Source organism: Cygnus olor (assembly GCF_009769625.2).
Source record: "Cygnus olor isolate bCygOlo1 chromosome W unlocalized genomic scaffold, bCygOlo1.pri.v2 SUPER_W2, whole genome shotgun sequence".
Taxonomy (NCBI): domain Eukaryota; kingdom Metazoa; phylum Chordata; class Aves; order Anseriformes; family Anatidae; genus Cygnus; species Cygnus olor.
This window is the reverse complement of record NW_024429073.1, coordinates 135,700-157,799: the sequence shown is the minus strand read 5'-3', so window position 1 is coordinate 157,799 and position 22,100 is coordinate 135,700. Positions and strand designations below refer to the sequence as shown.

At 44.5% G+C, this 22,100-nt stretch overlaps 1 protein-coding gene across 4 annotated transcripts in view; it reads right to left on the bottom strand.

Moving 5' to 3' along the window:
* Positions 1-22,100, bottom strand: part of LOC121062913 (polycomb group RING finger protein 3-like) — a 144,155-nt gene that overhangs the window by 63,455 nt on the left and 58,600 nt on the right. For 2 of the 4 annotated variants that reach the window (XM_040543211.1, XM_040543213.1), the window contains exons 4-8: positions 20,175-20,271; positions 14,774-14,829; positions 13,070-13,081; positions 12,878-12,988; positions 11,830-11,912 (exon numbers count right to left, since the gene is read on the bottom strand). In XM_040543211.1, the coding sequence (XP_040399145.1) occupies positions 11,830-11,912; positions 12,878-12,988; positions 13,070-13,081; positions 14,774-14,829; positions 20,175-20,271 (359 nt within the window). The remainder of the gene's footprint in view (positions 1-11,829; positions 11,913-12,877; positions 12,989-13,069; positions 13,082-14,773; positions 14,830-20,174; positions 20,272-22,100) is intronic. The other 2 variants (XM_040543212.1, XM_040543214.1) reach the window with 1 other exon arrangement.

Sequence of the window (22,100 nt, the reverse complement as noted above, 5' to 3'; positions counted from 1 at the left end):
GCTCCCACGACTGGAGTGCTGCAATGCCTGGCTATCGGCTCTTCAGGAGGGACAGGCAGCACAGAAGGGGTGGTGGCGTGGCTCTCTACATTAGAGAATCTTTTGATGTTGTGGAACTCCAGGCTGGGAATGATAAGGTTGAATCCCTGTGGGTTAGGATCCGCGGGAAGGCCGGCAAGGCTAGCGTCCTGGTCGGGGTCTGTTATAGACCGCCGAACCAGGATGAGGAGACGGATGAGGAGTTTTATAGGCAACTGACAGAAGTTGCAAAATCGTCGGCGCTTGTCCTCGTGGGGGACTTCAACTTCCCGGATATATCCTGGAAACACAACACGGCACAGAGAAAGCAGTCTAGGAGGTTTCTGGAGAGTGTGGGAGATAGCTTCCTGATGCAGCTGGTCAGTGAACCTACCAGGGGTGGTGCCCCGCTAGACCTTCTCTTCACAAACAGAGAAGGACTGGTGGGAGATGTGGTGGTCGGAAACCATCTTGGACAGAGTGACCACGAAATGGTAGAGTTCTCTATTGTTGGCGAGGCCAGGAAGGGGACCAGTAAAACTGCTGTATTGGACTTCTGGAGGGCTGACTTTGAGCTGCTCAGGACGCTGGTTGGCCGAGTCCCTTGGGAGGCGGTTCTGAAGGGCAGAGGAGTCCAGGAAGGCTGGGCGCTCCTCAAGAAGGAAATCTTAACGGCACAGGAGCGGTCCGTCCCCACGTGCCCAAAGACGAGCCGGCGTGGAAGAAGACCGGCCTGGCTCAACAGAGAGTTGCGGCTTGTGCTTAGCAGGAAAAAGAGGGTTTATAATCTTTGGAAAAAAGGGCAGGCCACTGAGGAGGACTACAAGGATGTAGCGAGGCTGTGCAGGGAGAAAATTAGAAAGGCCAAAGCTCATCTGGAGCTCAACCTGGCTACTGCCATTAAAGACAACAAAAAATCCTTTTACAAATATATCGATGCGAAACAGAGGACTAAGGAGAATCTCCATCCTTTACTGGATGCGAGGGGAAACCTGGTTACTAAGGATGAGGAAAAGGCTGAGGTGCTTAATGCCGCCTTTGCCTCAGTCTTTAGCGGCAATACCGGTTGTTCTCTGGATACCCAGTGCCCTGAGCTGGCGGAAGGGGATGGGGAGCAGGATGTGGCCTTCGCTATTCATGAGGAAATGGTTGGCGACCTGCTAAGGAGCTTGGATGTGCGCAAGTCGATGGGGCCCGATGGGATGCACCCGAGGGTACTGAAAGAACTGGCAGAGGAGCTGGCCGAGCCGCTTTCCATCATTTATCGGCAGTCCTGGCTATCAGGGGAGGTCCCAGTTGACTGGCGGCTAGCCAATGTGACACCCATCTATAAGAAGGGCCGGAGGGCAGACCCGGGGAACTATAGGCCTGTCAGTTTGACCTCAGTGCCAGGAAAGCTCATGGAGCAGATTATCTTGAGGGTCATCACGCGGCACTTGCAGGGCAAGCAGGCGATCAGGCCCAGTCAGCATGGGTTTATGAAAGGCAGGTCCTGCTTGACGAACCTGATCTCCTTCTATGACAAAGTGACACGCTTGGTGGATGAGGGAAGGGCTGTGGATGTGGTTTACCTTGACCTCAGTAAGGCTTTTGACACCGTTCCCCACAACATTCTCCTCAAGAAACTGGCTGCGCGGGGCTTGGACTGGCGTATGCTTCGCTGGGTTAGAAACTGGCTGGATAGCCGGGCCCAGAGAGTTGTGGTGAATGGAGTCAAATCTGGTTGGAGGCTGGTCACAAGTGGTGTCCCCCAGGGCTCGGTACTGGGGCCGGTCCTCTTTAATATCTTTATCGATGATCTGGATGAGGGCGTCCAGTGCACCCTCAGTAAGTTTGCAGATGACACCAAGCTAAGTGCGTGTGTCGATCTGCTCGAGGGCAGGAAGGCTCTGCAGGAGGATCTGGATAGGCTGGAGCGATGGGCTGAGGTCAACTGTATGAAGTTCAACAAGGCCAAGTGCCGGGTCCTGCACCTGGGGCGCAACAACCCCAAGCAGAGTTACAGGCTGGGAGATGAGTGGTTGGAAAGCTGCCTGGCCGAGAAGGACCTGGGAGTATTGGTTGATAGTCGGCTGAATATGAGCCAGCAGTGTGCTCAGGTGGCCAAGAAGGCCAACAGCATCCTGGCCTGTATAAGAAGCAGTGTGGCCAGCAGGTCTAGGGAAGTGATTGTCCCCCTGTACTCGGCTCTGGTGAGGCCGCACCTCGAGTACTGTGTTCAGTTTTGGGCCCCTCGCTACAGGAAGGACATGGACGTGCTCGAGCGAGTCCAGAGAAGGGCGACCAAGCTGGTGAGGGGTCTGGAGAACAAGTCTTATGAGGAGCGGCTGAGGGAGCTGGGCTTGTTCAGCCTGGAGAAGAGGAGGCTCAGGGGCGACCTTATCGCTCTCTACAGTTACCTTAAAGGAGGCTGTAGTGAGGTGGGGATTGGTCTGTTCTCCCACGTGCCTGGTGACAGGACGAGGGGGAATGGGCGAAAGTTGCGACGGGAGTTTTAGGTTGGATGTTAGGAAGTACTTCTTTACCGAAAGGGTTATTAAGCATTGGAACGGGCTGCCCAGGGGAGGTGGTGGAGTCACCATCCCTGGAGGTCTTTAAAAGACGTTTAGACATAGAGCTTAGCGATATGGTTTAGTGGAGTGCTTAGTGTTAGGTCGGAGGTTGGACTCGATGATCTTGAGGTCTCTTCCAACCTAGAAATCTGTGTCTGTGTCTGTGTCTTACACCAAGCCAAGGACTTTTCAGCTTCTCGCTCTGTCCTGCTAGCGAGCAGGCTAGGGATGCAGCAGGAGCTGGGAGGGGACAGACCCAGGACAGCTGACCCAAACTGGCCAAAGGGGTATTCCATACCATTTGACATCATGCTGAACAATATATAGGGGTGGCTAGCCGGGGTGTGGGGGGCCGGGCTGCTCGGGGATAGGCTAGGCATCGGTCAACGGGTGGTGAGCAATTGCATTGTGCATCACTTATTTCGTACACATTATTATTATTAATACTATTATTATTATTATTATTATTTTCCTGTCTTAATAAACTGTCTTTATCTCAACTCACAGGCTTCACTTTCCCGTTTCTCTCCCCCATCCCAGAGAGCTTCCCAGAGCAGGTTTAGCTGCCAGCCGGGCTAAACCACAACAAAAGCTTACCCGGGAATCTGTCCCGAAACAGTCTTGTGGCAGGTGGCAAGGTGTGTGGGAGGATATCAGCAGGTACCTGTCACGGGTGTCTCCTCCAATAGTTTTGAACTTCACCCCTGAACAAGTGCAAAATCCTAAAAACCTGATAGAATGTTTGAGAGTCGTATGCCCTGACCCTGACAATGCCGGAGAACGACAGCTTGCAGCATTGTGCTGGGTCCTGGCTTACTCCTATCAAACACTGTTTAACATCATCCAGCACCTTGAAGAGAGGGAGAAAGTCTCTGAATCTGATGACCAGATAAGACATGCTGTGGCTGACCCAGAGGACCAACCGACTATGGTATCAGTCGCCCCCATAGTCAAGTCAAAACAGTGGAAACGGAAGTCAGCTCGTTTAGTAAGGGAAGAAGCCTCTCCTAAGAAGGAGGGAGAAGGGGAAAAGGCAGGCACCTCTAAAGCAGAGCCATCACAAAAACAGCAGGAAGAAGAGATGGAAATCATAAACAAATCAGAAACCACTCGATCCCTATCCCTGAGTGAGTTGCGAGAAATATGAAAGGGTTATGGTCGACACCCAGGTGAACACATCCTCACCTGGCTGCTTCAATGCTGGGATGCTGGGGCCAATAGCCAACAATTAGAAGGCAATGAAGCCAAGCAGCTGGGATCCCTCTCTAGAGAAAGGGTCATTGACAAAGGAATTGGGAGAGGGACACAGGTTCTCAGCCTCTGGAGGCGACTCCTGGCAGCTGTGAAAGAAAGGTATCCCCATAAGGAAGATATTGTATATCAAGTAGGCAAGTGGGCCACTATGGATGAAGGTCTCCAGCATCTGCGGGAATTAGCTGTGCTGGAGATGATTTATAGTGATTTGGACAATGCCCAGACACCTCAAGATCCCGATGAAGTCCAGTGCACAACATCCATGTGGCATAAATTTGTGCGGAGTGCACCATCATCACATGCCAGTACGCTGGCAATATTTAATTGGGATGAGGGGATGGGACCAACAGTGTATAATCTGTCCTGCCAGCTTCAGAAATATGAAGGCAATCTCTCTGCTCCACTACGGGTCTGTATCTCAGCTGTGGAGAAACTGTCCGAAAGACTTGACCACCTCGTAGAATGAGCATATCCCTCCTCATCCAGATGGAATGATATTTCAGCCACTAAGAATCAGTATTTTCCTGCTCGAGAGAGAGAGTACCCAAGACGCACAGCATGTGGCACCTTGTGGTTTTATCTGCATGACCACGGGGAAGATATGAGGAAATGGGATGGTGTACCTACTTCAACCCTAGCTGCTCAGGTACGTGAACTGAAAGGAAATACAGCAGCAAGAAGAGGGGCTCCTAAGAAAAACGCTGCTCCAGTTTCTGTTGGGCAGTTCCCCAGAGGCAGTAGAAGGGCTGATGTTATTCTTGACCCTGATGAAGGGACCTCTGCTTCTCATTTGCAAGAATTAAGTGGCAGACACTCCAACCAGGACTAGAGGGGCCCTGCCTCTGGCCAGGTAGAGGAGAGGGATAACCAGATTTATTGGACTGTGTGCATCCGATGGCCTGGCACATTGCAACCATAAGAATACAAAGCTCTAGTGGACACTGGCGCACAATGGACCTTAATGCCATCAGGCTACCAAGGGACAGAACTCATCTGTATTTCTGGAGTGACAGGGGGATCCCAACAGCTAACTGTATTGGAGGCTGAAGTGAGCCTAGTTGTGAATGAGTGGCAAAAGCACCCCATTGTGACTGGCCCAGAGGCTCCATGCATCCTTGGCATAGACTACCTCAAGAGAGGATACTTCAAGGATCCAAAAGGGTACCGGTGGGCTTTTGGCATAGCTGCTTTGAGCACAGAGAAGATTAGGCAGCTGTCTACCCTGCCTGGCCTTTCAGAAGACCCTTCCTTTGTAGGATTGCTGAAGGTTGAAGAACAGCAGGTACCAATCACTACCACAGCGGTGCACTGACGGCAATATCGTACCAGCCGAGACTCCCTGATTCCCATCCATGAGTTGGTTCATTGGCTGGAGGGCCAAGGAGTGATCAGCAAGACTCTCTCACCCTTTAATAGTCCTATGTGGCCAGTGCGAAAGTCTAATGGCGAGTGGAGGCTAACGGTGGACTATCGCGGCCTGAACGAAGTCACGCCACCGCTGAGTGCTGCAGTGCTGGACATGCTAGAAGTCCAATAGGAACTAGAGTCAAAGGCAGCCAAGTGGTACACCACAATTGATATTGCTAATGCATTTTTCTCCATCCCTTTGGCAGCAGCATGCAGGCCGCAGTTTGCTTTCACTTGGAGGGGCATTCAGTACACTTGGAATCGACTGCCCCAGGGGTGGGAACACAGCTCTACCATTTGCCATGGACTGATCCAGTCTGCCCTGGAACAAGGGGGAGCTCCTGAACACCTGCAGTACATCGATGACATCATTGCGTGGGGTGACACAGCAGAAGAAATTTTTGAGGAAGGGAAATCGAAATTCTCCTGAAAGCTGGTTTTGCCATTAAACAGAGTAAGGTCAAGAGACCTGCACAGGAAATCCGGGTCTTGGGGGTAAAGTGGCAGGATGGGCGTTGCCACAATGGATGTGATCAACACAATAACAGCTATGTCTCTGCCAACGAGAAAAAAGCAAACACAAGCTTCCCTAGGCCTTGTGAGATCCTGGAGAATGCATGTTCCCGGCTATAGTCAGCTTGTGAGTCCTCTATATTGAGTGACTCAAAAGAGGAACTATTTTGAGTGGGGCCCCAAGTAACAACAGGCCTTTGAACAAATCAAACAAGAAATAGCTCATGCAGTAGCCCTTGGCCTTGTCTGTAATGGACCAGCTGTGCAAAGCATACTTTACACTGCAGCTGGGGAGCATGGCCTCACCTGGAGCCTCTGGCAGAAAACCCCAGGAGAAATTTGAGGTCGACCTCTGGGGTTCTGGAGACGGGGCTATCAAGGATCAGAAGCCAATTACACCCCAACTGAAAAAAGAGATACGGCATATGAGGGGGTTCGAGCCACCTCAGAAGTTGTGGGTACAGAAGCACAGCTCCTCTTGGCACCACGGCTACCTGTGTTACATTGGGTGTTCAAAGGGAAAATCCCCACTACACACCATGCCACCGATGCTACTTGGAGTAAGTGGATAGCGTTAATTACACAGCGGGCTCGAATGCGAAAACCTAACCGCCCAGGAATCCTGGAAGAGATCATGGACTGGCCAGAAGGCAGAGATTTCGGAGTGCCGACAGAAGAGGTAACTCGTGCCGAAGAGGCACCACCATATAATGAGTTGTCAGAAGACAGAAAGCAGTATGTGTTGTTCACTGACAGATCCTGTCACGTGGTAGGGAGCCATCGGAAATGGAAAGCTGCTGTGTGGAGTCCCACACGACAAGTTGTGGAGGCCATGGAAGGGGAAGGCGAGTCGAGTCAGTATGCAGAAGTAAAAGCCATACAACTAGCCCTACAGATTGCCGAAAGAAAAATGGCCAGTACTGTATCTCTACACTGATTCCTGGATGGTGGCAAACACTCTGTGGGGGTGGCTGCAGCAATGGAAACAGAGCAACTGGCAGCGCAGAGGTAAAGCTATCTGGGCTGCTACACTGTGGCAAGATATTGCTGCCCGGGTAGAAAACCTGGCCATAAAGGTACATCATGTAGATGCCCACATGCCCAAGAGTCGCACTACTGAAGAACACCAGAACAACGAAGAATTGGATCGAGCTTCAAAAACTGAAGTGGCTCAGGTGGACCTGGACTGGGGACGTAAGGGTGATCTGTTTGTAGCTCGATGGGCCCATGAACCAGCAGGACATCTGGGGAGGGATGCCACATACAGATGGGCTCGTGATCGAGGGGTGGACCTGACCATTGAGGCCATCACACAGGTCACCCATGAGTGTGAAACCTGTGCTGCAATCAAGAGAGCCATGAAGGTAAAATCTCCCTGGAATAGGGGGAGGTGGCTAGGGTTTTGATATGGTGAGGCCTGGCAAATTGACTATATCGGACCACTCCCACAAACCCGCCAAGGCAAACAGTACATACCATGGTAGAAGCAACTACTGGGTGCCTGGAAACACCCCGTAAACCATGCCACGGCCCGAAACACCATCTTGGGCCTAGTAAGGCAAGTGCTGTGGCGTCATGGTACACCAGAGTCTGACAATGAGAGTCTGACAATTGAGTCTGACAACTGAGTTTGACAATGGGAGTCATTTCCGAAACAATCTTGTCACCTCCTGGGCCAAGAGGCATGGTATTGCGTGGGTGTATCACATCCCTTATCACCCACAAGCTTCTGGGAAGGCTGAGAGGTACAATGGACTGTTAAAGACCATGTTGCGAGCATTGGGTGCTGGGACATGGAAACAATGGGACATAAATCTACCAGAAGCCACTTGGCTAGTTAACAACAGGGGGTCTGACAGCAGTGCTGGTCCTGCTGAAACAAAACCCCTACACACGGTGAAAGGAGCTAAAGTCCCCGTAGTGCATGCAGGGAAGTGGATGGGGAAGGCGGTGTTGGTTGCTCCTGCCTCGGGAAAAGGCAAACCCACTCGTGGGATTGTCTTCACCCAAGGACCGGGGTATACCTGGTGGATCATACAAAAAAATGGGGATATCAAGTGCGTGCCTCAAGGAGATTTAACCTTGAGAGAAAACTAATCTGTAATCTAAGTTATATGTTGTAGGAAGACACTGCAGGATCAACGACAGGTCAACTTTGCAAGGAACTGGGCAAGTGCAACAAGGACTTGAGCTAAGTTGGTGCTGGCGTCCAGACATCCAACTCCGCCTGCCCTGAGTGACCACTTTGGCAGATGAAGACTAAATCGTCAACAGTTCTTATGAACATTTTCCGAGAAAGACCTATAGAATGAGAAGATATACCTACCTATCAATCTGTTAAAGGACAAGGAACAATGGTGATGAGAATACTTATATGCTAAAGTATGGGGGACCTGAGAGTGACACAAATGTTATGGAATAAGGGCTGGAGGTTGTACTGGGTCTGGCTGGGATGTTAACTTTCCCTGCAGCAGCCCATACAGTGCTGTGCTCTGCACTTGTAACTAGAACAGCAATGGTATCACACCAGTGTTGTGTCTGCTGCTGAGCAGTGCTGGCACAGCATCAGGACTCTCTCTAACCCTTCTAGGGGGTGGGCAAAAAAGTGAGAAAGAAACATCACCCGGGCAGCTGACCTAAACCAACCAAAGGGATATTCCATGCCATACGGTGTCACCCTCAGCAATAAAAGGTGGAAAAAGGAAGAAGAGGGGAGGGGTGGGCTCTCATTGCGAAAACGTCTGTCCTCCCGAACACCGGCTACATGCGTTGAGGCCCTGCTTCAAGGATGTGGTCAAGCATCGCTCATTTGTGGGAAATAGAGAGTAATTTCTTTCCTCTGCACTTCCACATAGCCTTTACTTGTTGTTTTTTTTCCTTTTCCCCCTCCCTTTTCCCCTTTCCCTTTTTTCCCTTTAGTTAAATTGTTTGATTAATAATACTCTTTCCTTAATAATTATTTTTTCCCTTTAATTAAATTATCCTTATCTCAACCCGTGAGTTGTTCTTTCCTTTACTTCTTCCACTCCTCATCTAAGGAGGGGGAGTGAGAGAGTGGTTGTGGTGTTCAGCTGCCTAGCACGGTAAAACCACCACACCTTCCAACTCAGATATTCTATGATTCTATGACAGAGTGTGTTCATCCAGGGACCTTTCTGTCTCCTAGATATAGTTCGTAAAGTTACACCGCCACCTGCAGGCATTGCCCAGAAACCTGGGCTGTAAATGGTATGCCTATCTGGAAGGTATCAATGAAATTATGCCTATTACAGAAGGCAACATTAAAGTATCTAAAGTGCAGAAAGATATAGACAGCACTTTGTTATTCCAAAACCAGCCAAGCAAACCATCTCCAATTCAGGAGGCACCTCATCTGAGGGAAAGCAGTGACCTTAAAGGAGTATGGTTCACCAGTGCATCATCCTATAGGCAAAACAGTGAGTGGAATTGTAAGTCTATGGCACTGGAAGCGGCCACAGGGGAAAGGTTAAGTGAAACAGGTGGAGGAAGTGTGCAAATAGGAGAGCTTAGGGCATGCTATTAGCTGCACAACATAGTGCCAGTCATATCTACATAGACTCATACACTGCTTTCAAGGGAGCCACAGAGTGGATAGGCCACTGGGCAGCCAATGACTGGCAAGTAAATAGAGTCCCAGTCTGGCAAACTGACAGCTGGAAGCAATTGCTAGAAATAAGAGAACAAAGGGTGCTGCACATTGGTTGGGTAAAAGGGCATGATTGGTCAGCTTCCACTACTGCCAATTTAACCAACAAGTGGATAGCCTTACACGACTATGGAAAATTGATGTCATGAGTGATGACCACTAATGGGAACGCTTACTCGAATGGTTGCATGTAAAATGAGGCCACACCGGACAAACTGACTTGTATCGAGAAGGCATAGGCCGAGGATGGCCTGCATCAGTGAAGTTGTGCAAACAAGTGGCCATTGCCTGTTCACAATGTCTTTTGAGACTGAAAAAAACCACATTTGAGTAAAGTGCCTCCCCTGCATATCCAGGACAGGAAAATACTGTGGCATACCTGGCAGATCGACTACGTAGGTCCACTGTGACCCTCAGGGGGTAAAAAATACATATTGGTGGGGGTGGATGTCATCTCACGAATTACCATAGCCACAGCAGTTGCAGCTTCCACTGGAGAAAGTACAGTCCATAGCTTAAAGGAATGGTTTACTACAATCCCCCTTCCAGAGGAGATTCAGAGTGATAATGGATCAATTTTTACAGCTGTAGTTATACAAGACTGGGCCAAGGAGGAGGGGATCTGGTGGGTATTCCATACTCCATTCTATCCCCAGTATTGTTGAACGGACTAATGGGTTAGTCAAGCGATTTGCTAAAACCCATGAATCTGGATGGCATCTGCGACTGTCCAATGTCATCTATCAATTAAACAATAGATGGAGTGGAGATAGTTGTCCAAAGATGAAAGCTTTTTGTGCTTCTGCTAAAATTTTGGTACCAAAGGCAGATGTAAAAATGAGGAAATACCCTACTGGATTTTATGCAGGTCAGCCTGTGCTGGTTAAAATGCCTCAGACTGGGACAGTGTTAATGGTGTTAACAACCCCAAAGAACCTTTACACTTGGGAAGTGAAAGTTCCAGGAAACTCCATTGAATCAGCACTAGATGATAGTACCCACCTTTTAACCTAAAATCTGCTGGTTGGATAACAACCGAGCACCTTTTCTTTTGTCTGTTCCCAGTTACTCTGAATGCTGTTTTCTACATCTGGGATCACGGACTCCCCTATACCAATCTAGAGCGTTCCCAAGCAGAGTTGATTTCATTTGTTGGGTATTTCTGGTTTTTGTCTTATCTGTAAACCAAAACTGTAATATCAGCCATCATTAGGGAAGGGGAAGGAGGAACCTTACCCACTGAAATTCGCAAAGTAATCTGGGACAATGCATCAGAGTTTGAAAAGGAGTTTCAATCCTGGTGGCAATTAATCAACTTCACTTATCATTCAGAGTACAAAAAAAATTGTTGGCTTTGTCTTTACTATATGCAATGCTTCGATATATACCATATACCAATTACTGTACTAGGATTAGAACCCAGAGTGTGTGCCCAACGAAACGTAAATAAATGGCAAACTGTTGATGTTAATACATGTGTTGTTCGAGAACAACAAGGTTTCATTTGTGAGAGTAACATCCTTAAAGCTCAAGATACCTGTCTAGATACAGAACAGGATATCCGCCACTTTGAAATACATCCCGATGAGATGCCTGAAACGGTAGTTCTATACGTTGGGAAAGGGTGTGTATGTATGCAAACATTATGTAAATCCTTGTTAATAGATGATATTGTTTATAGTGTTACTAATCACTCTAATTGATGTTTGTAACTTTTCCATAATCATAGGTTGTGATTTTAATTTCTCTGCACCCATAATTACTCATGAAGATTTGTCTTTTGACTATATGCTATATCATGAACTGCAACCAGCACCTATTGGAATGAATTTGACTCTAGTCAAGCGACTCCTCCACCATCCTGACCTGGCAAGCCTCCTACAACAGGCACAGAAAACAGGACAAAAGACTCTTATCACAGTCCATCAATGACAGTGAAGAAATACATCAAGTGTTGGAGAGAGTTAGGAAGGACAGAGAGTATCAGTGGTGGGAAGTCCACATATACCCTTAACACGATAAGGATTAAAATAAATACTAAATAAAAAAAGACTTTTCATTCTAATTATTGAAACATATTCAGTCCTGATGCATCAGAGTGGCATGAGAGTAGACCCTTTCAGAAAAAGAGCCCAAATGACTTGAAATCTAGTTGAGATGAAAACCAGCACAGAATTTAGCTGATAGTCCAGAAACTCAGAACTAGTTATAAACTATCAAACCTCAATTAAAATCTCAAAACCAAATTTCCCCACAGCTACCTAAAAAAAGACAAAGTTCAAGTTTACACAAAAGCATGGGAGAACACTGTATCTTGTCTCTGTCAGAGGGAAAAAAATAATAATTTAAAGTAGAACAGGACTGAAGCTGAAATACAAAATAAAACTAAGAAATGCCCTATATCAGAAGTAAGCCCACCTGTTCATCACTTCGATGATAGTCATTATCTTCTTTTTCTTCAGAAGTTTCTTTGTTTGAATTTTCATCTGTTTTAGTTTCACCTTCGAGAATAAAGCAGAGCATTACAATAATTAAATTAGACATCTCAGATGACAATTAATCCTGAAACAAAGTCAAGACTATAAGAGCAACTAGTTTTTGGTGGTTTTTTTTTTGTTTGTTTGTTTTTCAAAGTAATTAGGTTTGTCAGACCAATCTCTTCTAACCAGGAAAAAGGTTGGAAAGCAGCTTTATTCTTGGTAGCAGAAATGTGTGTGATGCGTCTACCCTTCCTGGACATTAATCCAAAGCTTCCCAAAAAAAGCTTCTTGTCAATTCAAGACACCTTGCTATAAATTTATCAGGGATCATTCACTATTGTGTACAACTGGTATGCTCTCCTGACAGTCATAAATTTCAGAATTCTTTTGCCCTAGAATAAATACACACACACCTTAATATAACCACCACACCATTTCTATCACAAAATTATACTTAACATCAGCAGTTTCTGAAATTTATGTCAGTACAGTTCAGTACTGGAATAAAAAATAACTTAATAACTTAATAAAAAATAACCCTGCCTCCAAGTCATGGCCATCTACTTAAGCAACATCAGCTGCCAATAGGCCCACACAGTCAAAATGGGAACAAGTATATAGTGCAGCCCTCAATATAACCAGCTCTGCTAGCAGCCCAGAAGCAGAGTATCATCATAGAGTTCCCACATAGATACTAATGAAGATCTTCACCAGGAACACATTACAGCCAGCTAAAAGAACATATTCTATAAACAAGTGTGATGCAAAACAACAATACTGGACTCAAATGGTGAGTTCAAAGATGGTGAGCACATATATAGTCCAATATACATGCACAAACAAGCATTGTACAATATTATACAACAATTACATGTATTAATAAATATTAGCTAGACACCTAGCTATGACAGATCCTTTCAGCAGTTTAATGGCAGGCTGTTTCCCACCCCCCCACCCCAAGACAGAATAAACATAAGACCATTTACCATTGCGATATGAATCTAGATGTTGCTTTGAAGAGCATATCTCCCCTTTGATGTCCCCTGGTACTTCCATACCCAGTTTGTGATAGAATTCCTTCTGCTTTTTCATTTCCGCTGTTTACAATTGTACATATTAGTTATGTAATAAAGTTATAGCCCAATATTTATCAAGGTATTCTAAAATGCTCCTCTGACCTGTAAAAGAAGCTTGTCAGGCAGAAAGTAGTATTAGCACTTTTTGCTACTTCTCTGCTCTTGCTGCCATAATCGCGTTACCCTAGATCTTATTCTTGAGAGGCATAATATTACCAAGTCATTTGCAGAGCTATTATTACACCATTATGTTATTATAGATAAAATAGATTTTAAATACTATACCATACTTTGTATTTCCCCCTTCAGTATTTCTGTCAAAACACTGGTTTTGAATTTTTATTTTTTTATTTCAATAAGGCCAAGTGCAAGGCGCTGCATCTCAGTTGGGGCAACTGCCAGTATCAGTACAGACTAGGGGATGAATGGATTGAGAGCAGCCCTGCAGAGAAGGAATTGGGGGTACTAGTGGATGAAAAATTGACTATAAGCCAGCAATGTGCACTTGCAGCTCAGAAAGTTAATCATATTCTGGGCTGTATCATAAGAAGTATGGCCAGCAGCTTGAGGGAGGTGATTCTCCCCCTCTACTCCGCTCTCTTGATACTCCACCTGGAGTACTGCATACAGGTCTGGGGCCCTCAGCACAAGAAAGACTTGGACCTGTTCTGTTAGAGTGGGTCCAGAGGAGGACCACAAAGATGATCAGAGGGCTGGAACACCTCTCTTATGAAGACAGGCTAAGAGAGTTGGGGTTGTTCAGTCTGGAGAAGAGAAGGCTCTGGGGAGACCTTAGAGGGGCCTTCCAGTACCTAAAGGGGACCTACAGAAAAGCTGTGGAGGGACTCTATCAGGGAATGTAGCAATAGGACAAGGGGTAAAGGTTATAAACTGAAAGAGTGTAGATTTAAATTAAATATTAGGAAGAAATTCTTTACTATGAAGATGATGAGGCACTGGAACAGGTTACCCAGAGAAGTTGTGGATGCTCCATCCCTGGAAGTGTTCAAGGCCAGGTTGGACAGGGCTTTGGGCAACCTGATCTAGTGGTCGGCATCCCTGCCCATGGCAGAGGGGTTGGAACTAGATGATCTTTAAAGGTCCTTTCCAACCCAAATCATTCTATGATTCTATGATTTCTGATTTTTCAGTATCTTGGAAACAATTTAAAAATAATCCCTTTACCTAAACTTCCTTATGTCTGATATTGTCCTCATCTGACAGCTTGATTGGATTCTACTTAAATAAAAGTAGCAACACACCACTGAAAAATAATACTGAATAATTAATATAAAGCATTCCTTTAGCTCAACAGATGCATGGTCAAAATAGATTATGAGAGGACAAATGTTTTGCTAGCAAGTACCTTGGTATTTAAGTATGTTTTAGGAGAAGAAAACAACTGAAAATAAAAGTTATGCTAGATTAATATTCTGTCTCTTAGAACTCTGCAAACCTGGCAGAAAAGAAATGAATACATACACAGTTTAATAAAGAAGAATGTATGCAATATATAGAATGCCAACATGAAAAAGTTGTAGTGCTATTTAGGTTTACAAAATGTTACTTTTCACTGAAACAACACTAGTATTTTCATTACTGACTTTTTTCAGTAATGCTGCTAGTACAAGTCTAAAATTGAAAAAAGCACTGAAGTATAGAGAAGTAGTGCTAGAACTGGAACAAGTGAAAATGGTATTTTTCATCTTTCCATGAATACTTTCCTCATTTCCTCCTTTCATTAAATGAAAAGGAACTATGTGTAAATCTAACATTCAGTAAAAACAGGTCGTACAGAAAACTTACCTTCTTGGAGGCCTGGCACAAGTTTGTAAACAATATCTTGCATTGTTCTATCATGACTAGCAGGGAAAAAAATGAAGGTTTAAATTAGCCATCTTGATTCAAAACATTTCTCTTTAAAAGATTCCATATTAAATTGACTCTACAAACCTCTGAAGTCTTGTAAGAAACATACTGATTTTGGATAACTGAAATGTCAAACAGGAGATGACAGTAACAGGAAAGGAATGCAGACAAGGTTCAGGCTAAGACAAGAACTGAAAAAAAAATTAAACTGACAGAAGTTTAACAGAAATGCTAGGAAGGATGGTCTTTATATTGCAAAGGAAGGAATCCTGTAAGAAACGTTTCTACCAGCATGTATATCAGTAACATACTCTCAAAATTCTTTGACAATTTTGACAAAAGTATGTTTAGCTTTTCTGTTTCTAGACACTAGACGCTTGTCCTGGTTTCAGCTATGATACAGTTAATTTTCCTCCTAGTAGCTGGTAGGGTGCTGTGTTTGGGATTTAGGATGAGAATAATGTTGATAACACACTGATGTTTTAATTGCTGCAGAGCAGTGCTTACACTAAGCCAGGGACTTTTCAGCTTCTCACAATGTCCTGCCAGTGGGCAGGCTGGGGGTGCAGCAGGAGCTGGGAGGGGCCAGAACCAGGACAGCTGACCCAAACTGGCCAAAAGGATATTCCATACCATATGACGTCATGCTGAGCAATTATATGGGGGGGCTGGCTGGGGTGGGGGGACTGGCTGCTTGGGGATAGGCTGGGCATCTGTCAGCAGGTGGTGAGCAATTGCATTGTGCATCACTTGTTTTGTACACATTATTATTAGTAGTACTATTATTATTATTATTTTCTGTCCTAATAAACTGTCTCTGTCTCAACCCACAGGCTTCATTTTTCTGATTCTCTGCCCCATCCCAGAGAGGGAGGGGGGCGGGTGAGCGAACGGCTGTGTGGTGCTTGGCTGCCGGCCGGGTTAAACCACAACAACACTTTTCTGTTTCTAGAAATTAGACTGCTGCTTATCCCTTTTAATTAATCTCTCATGTTGCTAGGTTTTTAGTTATCCATACTGGGATTTTTAAAAAAACATGAGGAAAGGAGACTATAGGGGAAAAAAGGAAGGGAGCAAAGAAAAAAAATGTGTTTGCTCTTAATCAAAATTTTACTCAAGAGCACCATCATGTAGCACAGAATCCCATCTAGCTAAAAAGGGTGTAACAAAAAGGACAGACTGATCCAACACATAAGACAGGAACTGGGAAAGCAGGACTAGTTAAGATTCTAAACTTCCATTCTCCAACTCACCTAGGTAGCACTCTGATGTTTTCAACCGAAGTGTAAATACAAGCTGCCCTTTTCTGGATTACTCTAAAACAAGTCATTGCCTGAAAGGACCAGAACATTACAATGACTTCCAAACTATAAATAAAATTCAATAGAAGGCAAAATTTCAGCCTCAGCTGCTACCAGGGCATTAGCTCCAGAAGAGTTTACAGTACCAATCTCCAGCTTTGACTCTCAGGTTAGGATTTTTAAGTGTCATTTACAGTTTGCAGGTACATCTCCCAAAACATTTTAAAGTAAATGAATGATATTAGCCACCAGCATGAGAGAAGAGATAAGAATTTAACAGTATTCTTAGTCATGACACATGAGTTTCATGACTCCTGTGTTTGTTCAACGTATTCCCCAGATGGCTGGGTGTTATGGTTTAAACACCGGTAGGTAGCCAAGCACCATGCAGCCACTGTCTCACTCCCCCTCCTCAGCAGAACAGAGGGAGAAAATATGATGAAAAAAATCGTGGGTTGAGATAAGGACAGGGAGATTGCTCATCAGTTACCATCATGAGCAAAATAGACTCAGCAAAAGGGAGATTAAATAAATTTAATGCCTATTATTAACAGATTAGAGCAATGAGAACTAAAAGCAAACTAAAAACACCTTCCCCCCATGCACCCTCTTCTTCCTCCTCCCCCCCCCCGAGTGGTGCAGGGGAAAGGAGAATGGGGGTTGGTGTCAGTCCATAATGCTTTCTCTGCCGCTCTGTGGTGGTTTTACACTGCCAGGCAGCTGAGCTCCACCACAACCGCTCTCTCACTCCCCTTCCTCAAAGCAAAAGGGGGAGAAAATATGATGGAAAGGGCTCAAGGGTTGAGGTAAGGACAGGGAGATGACTCAACAATTATCGTCACGGGCAAAACAGACTCAGCATAGGGAGATTAGAGAAATTTATTACCTATTACTAGCAAGCTGGAGAAGTAAGAAACAAAGAAAGCAAACTGAAAACACCTTCCCCTCATCCACCCTCTTCCACCTCCTCCCCTCGAGCGGTGCAGGGGAACAGGGAAATGGGGGTTGCAGTCAGTCTTCTCCTTCGCCACTCCTTCATGGTCAGTCTCTTCCCCTGCTCCAATGTGGGGTCCCTCCCACGGGATGCAGTCCTTCCCGAACTGATCCTGCATGGGCTTCCCACAGGCAACAGCTCTTCAAGAACTGCTCCAAATATAGGTCCGTACCACGGGGTCCATCCATCAGGAGCAAACTGCTCTAACATGGGCCCCCCACGGGCGGCAGCTCCTGCCAGATCACCTGCTCCTGCATGGGCTCCTCTCCATGGGCTACAGGTCTGATCCAGAGTCTGATCCTGTGGGAATCCTCCACAGGCTGCAGCCTCCTTCAGGTCAGATCCATCTGCTCCACCGTGGGCTCCTCCACAGGCTGCAGTATGGAAATCTGCTCCACTGTGGTACACCATGGGCTGCAGGGGGACAATCTGCTCCACCATGGTCCTCTCCACAGGCCCCAGGGGAAATTCAGCTCTGGTGCCTGGAACACCTCCTCCCCCCCCTTCTTCACTGAACTTGGTGTCTGCAGGGCTGTTTCTCACTCCTCACTCTCCCAGCTGCTGTAGAGCAGCACTTTTTTTTCCCCTTTCTTAAATCTGCTCTCACAGAACCGCAACCAATATCGCTTCTTGTCTTGGCTTTAGCAAGTGGTGGGTCCCTTTGGAGATGGCTGAAACTGGCTCTTATCTAACATGGAGCAGCTTCTGGATTCTTCTCACAGAGGCCACCCCTGCAGCCCCCTGCTACCAAAATCTTGCCACATAAACCCACTACACACTCCTTCATTGTCATGCTCTTCCCCTGTTCCAGCATGGGGTCCCTCCCATTGGATGCAGTCCTTCCTGAACTGATCCTATGTGGGCTTCCCACAGACTGCAGTTTTTCAAGAACTTCTCCAGCATGGGTCCGTACCATGGGGTGCAGTCCTTCAGGAACGGACTGCTCCAGCTGGGATACCCTAGGGGCCACAGTTCCTGCTAGACAACCTGCTCGTCCATGGGCTCCTCTCCACAGGCTGCAGTTGCACAGGTCCAAATTGCTCCTGCATGGGCTGTCTATGGGCTGCATCTTCCTTCAGGCAATATACACCTGCTCCAGTGTGGGGTCCTCCATGGGCTGCAGTGTGGATATCTTCTGTGACATGGTACCCCATGGGCAGCAGGGGGACAACCTGCGTCACCATGTTCCAGCAATCTCAGCTCTGGTGCCTGGAGCGCCTCTTCCCCTTCCGTCTTCACTGACCTCATTGTCTGCAGGATTGTTCCTCTCACAGCTGCTGTGCACTGTTTCTTAGCCTTTCTTAAATATGCTATCACAGAGGCACAACCAGCATTGCTCAGTGTCAGGTCCCTTTTTGAGCTGGCTGGAACTGGTTCTTATCTAACACGGGGCAGTTTCTGGTCTCTTCTCACAGAGGCCACTCCTGTAGCCCCCCCGCTACCAAAATCTTGCCATTTAAACATAATACAATGGGGATGAATTAGATCACAGATTTTTGTAACTACAACATAATACAAAGTTCCTCCCTATTAATTCTCTACTGAAAAAAACAGACTTCCAAAAGAGGTTGGACAAAGGCTATCTGTTTTCATCTTTAAGGGGCAGTGTTTTGTAACTGCCTCAGGAAAATACTTCCCCTAGGAGGACATCCTTATTTTTCGAAGCAATAGAGCAAAAAAAATAGAATAAAGAATGGGATCAATTTTTAAACAGACAATACTGTACATTCAGTGTCCATAAACAACTGTCAAATCCACTTCTAACTAGTCAATTAGAGTTCAAGCTCTCAGGCCTCTCTTAGCATTGAAAACAGCCTTCTGAATCAATACACGGATGCATTCCTGTAGCTTTACAGAGGACAACCACACTGTGTGGTTTTCATGCCATTTGTTTCGTCTTGCCTACTGGCATGGATTTGTCATCACTGTTTTGTCATACTTCAGAATACACTTTAGTACAGTCTCTATGTCATTCTCGAAAGGTATAAGGAAAATCTTATTTCAGACTCCTGAAGGGGACTTAGTTTTGAGCAATTCAGAAAGTTCTTCAGAAAGTATCCAGAATTGTCAGTGAAAGTGGAGAGAATCAAATTAATTTTCTGCAACCACTCCTTCAAAAGCTGCGCTAGAACCAAGACAGGCACATTTGAAGCAGTGTCACAAACAAAAAGAAACTGCATGGAGGTAGACAAGTCTATTCAACATGCAGCAGCTATTGTGAACACACTATCTCAATACATTTATATCAGTGGAAGTTGAAATGGTACAAATCTCTAGTGCAGATCCAGCCAAGTCAGGTGGTATAAACATTTGACCGATATCTTTGAAATATTTAAAATAAGAGGAAATCATTGAAGAAAGGTAATGTACAAATAAACACAAAATACACTGAAAAAGAAGGAAATTAAGATATAACACCCCAATCATGTTAGGTCACACAGTAAGGGAGTTCCATGTGGGAATGAAAAGAAGTAGGCACAAACCTTACATTCAGAGATTGTTCCATTTAAGAGGTTGAAGCCACTAGTCTAACTTTTCTGCTGCCATATTTCTCATCTGCACCTATGAACTAAACAGTTCTTTGAAAGACTAAATCAACAATAATGCTATGTATTTACGGTCTTTGAACATACCCTCTATGTCACTGAAAACCACTGTCCAACTGCTAGTCATTGTTCTAAAGATTTTGTAAAAGTGTAATTCAAGTATATGTTCCATATTTGTAACTTCTATGATCCAGGCATACAAAACTAAAAGTCACTAAAAGTGACTAAATCTCATTAAACTTCTCTCAGGAATTAAACAATAAAGTCTACTGTGTTTGTCTGATTTGCCTTAGAAGAATTGCAAATTCACAGAAGAATTCAATACCTTACCTCCTTTATATAAATCTTTTATCTTCTAATCAACCTTCTTTATATATATTTAAAATATTGATAAGCAAATTTAAAAAAATCTAAAGAGAAACTTTGCTGTATTTGAGAGGTCTGTACAGTCCAGAGAGTAACTGGTTCTGCTTTACACTTTCATACTGCACACTTACCCGATATACTGTAATGGATGGCTCTGGTGTATAACTATCCTACATGTTGGACAGGTGTTGTTTTCCTCCAAATACTTCACCAAGCAGCTTCTACAGACTAATAACAAGAACATTAATAAACAGGAAAAAATAAAACAAGATGTAGTTTGAAGAAAAAGAAGCTTGCTATATACAGTTTAAGAACCACATGGTACTGTAATCATAAAGTTAATTTGTAATATCATTTTTGTATGTGTAATCATTTAGCACAAAATTTCCACTATTTTTCATGAATATTTTCAATATAGAAAAATGATGCATTGTAATTTTAGTAAGAAATTATATATAGTTGGAGTCTTCCTAAGAAACATACTTAAATTTAGAACACAGTCCCATTCCAAAAGTTGCAAGAACAGCATTTCAAATAGGTCAACAGTATATTTACTTGCACTGTTCATCTTTTACAAAGGGTGTTATGGACACTGCATGGTGATGGGAGCAGCCGTAAAGGTGACCTGGCTCCAATGGAAAAATACTGACAGAAAATGTCTGCTAAAATATCTGCTAAAACACTGACAGAAGAAAAGGCCTGTCAGCCTGAGAATTGCTAGCCTAGGAACTAGGTCTGGGAACTAGCAGCATCCTTGAAAAGGCAAAGCTGGCCTCTTTGAAGTGCAGCTGTGTACCTAAGAATCAGAGACATCCCGAAGATACCATTGATAAGGGCAAAAACAAGAAAATGTAACAGCAACTTATCATCTGGAAAAGTGAAAACAGTCTGGAAAAAGGGGAAAACATCCTGAGAAAGTAGGAATTGGCAACTGCTTTTGGCTGTTTTAGTTGAAAGAACAGAAAAATAGTCTAGGAAAGTAAACTTTCCTAAACAAATTGGCCCTTCTCTGGGGACACCTAGCTGACTACAAAGTTTCTGACGTGGATCATTTTCAAAGCAAGACTCTGTCCATTATTTCCTTTTGTCCCACTCCTGAGCCAGTTTTAATTGGCCCCAGTTCTGAGGTTGGTTTGACCCCACCTCCAGGACTGGTTTGATAGTGCTTGGTACCAGTAACATTTTGAATATATATGCATTTGTGTATATATATATGTGCACGTATATGTAACAAATCATAAGTATATTTGCAAATTTACTAGTGATAAGTTCATAGTAGCCTGTAATATTACTATATATATATATATATACTTGCTGCTATATTATTGATTGATGCTACTATTAATTGCTACTATTGATTGCTGCTACTATTGATAATATATATACGTATACTTGCTTTCCTGGTAATAATTTTTAATAGCTTGATATATTCTTGCTTTATTAATCATAGGTATACTTGCTAGTGATGACTTGCAGTAATTTGCAATAAAGTAGAGAAATTTAGGAAATAAAACATGTCCTTGTGTATTACAGAAACCTGTGAACCCACTGTCATGGCCTCTGTACACCTGCAGGCCAGGTAACCCTTTACAAAATGGCACATGCCATTAAGATACTTAGCCAATTTGCTGTGAATCATAGAAACATGCAGAAGAAAGATGGGCTATGATAATAAATTTGTGGCAAAAGAATCATTTATTTTTCCTCAAGTCAGATGCTTTGAATCATTTTATTCAGATGAAATTTTACTTTTAACTTTTACAAAATAAAATAGAATTAGACTTCAATCAGAAAATTAAATGAGGAAAGGTCTTTAATATATAGGTTAAAACTGTTAAAACAGATACCATAGAGCAGCATGCTTTTGGAACTAAGTCTATTCCCCACCATGTGTTTGATTAAAAAAAACACAATTCACTCATTTTAACCAGTAGTACTGTTTATCCACAAGTAATAATACACTACAGTAAAATGTGTTTTCCTGACCTATTATAGTAAAATGTGTTTTCCTGACCTGAAGTTATAAACAGACTCCAGCTTTTTTTTAAAAAAAGCTC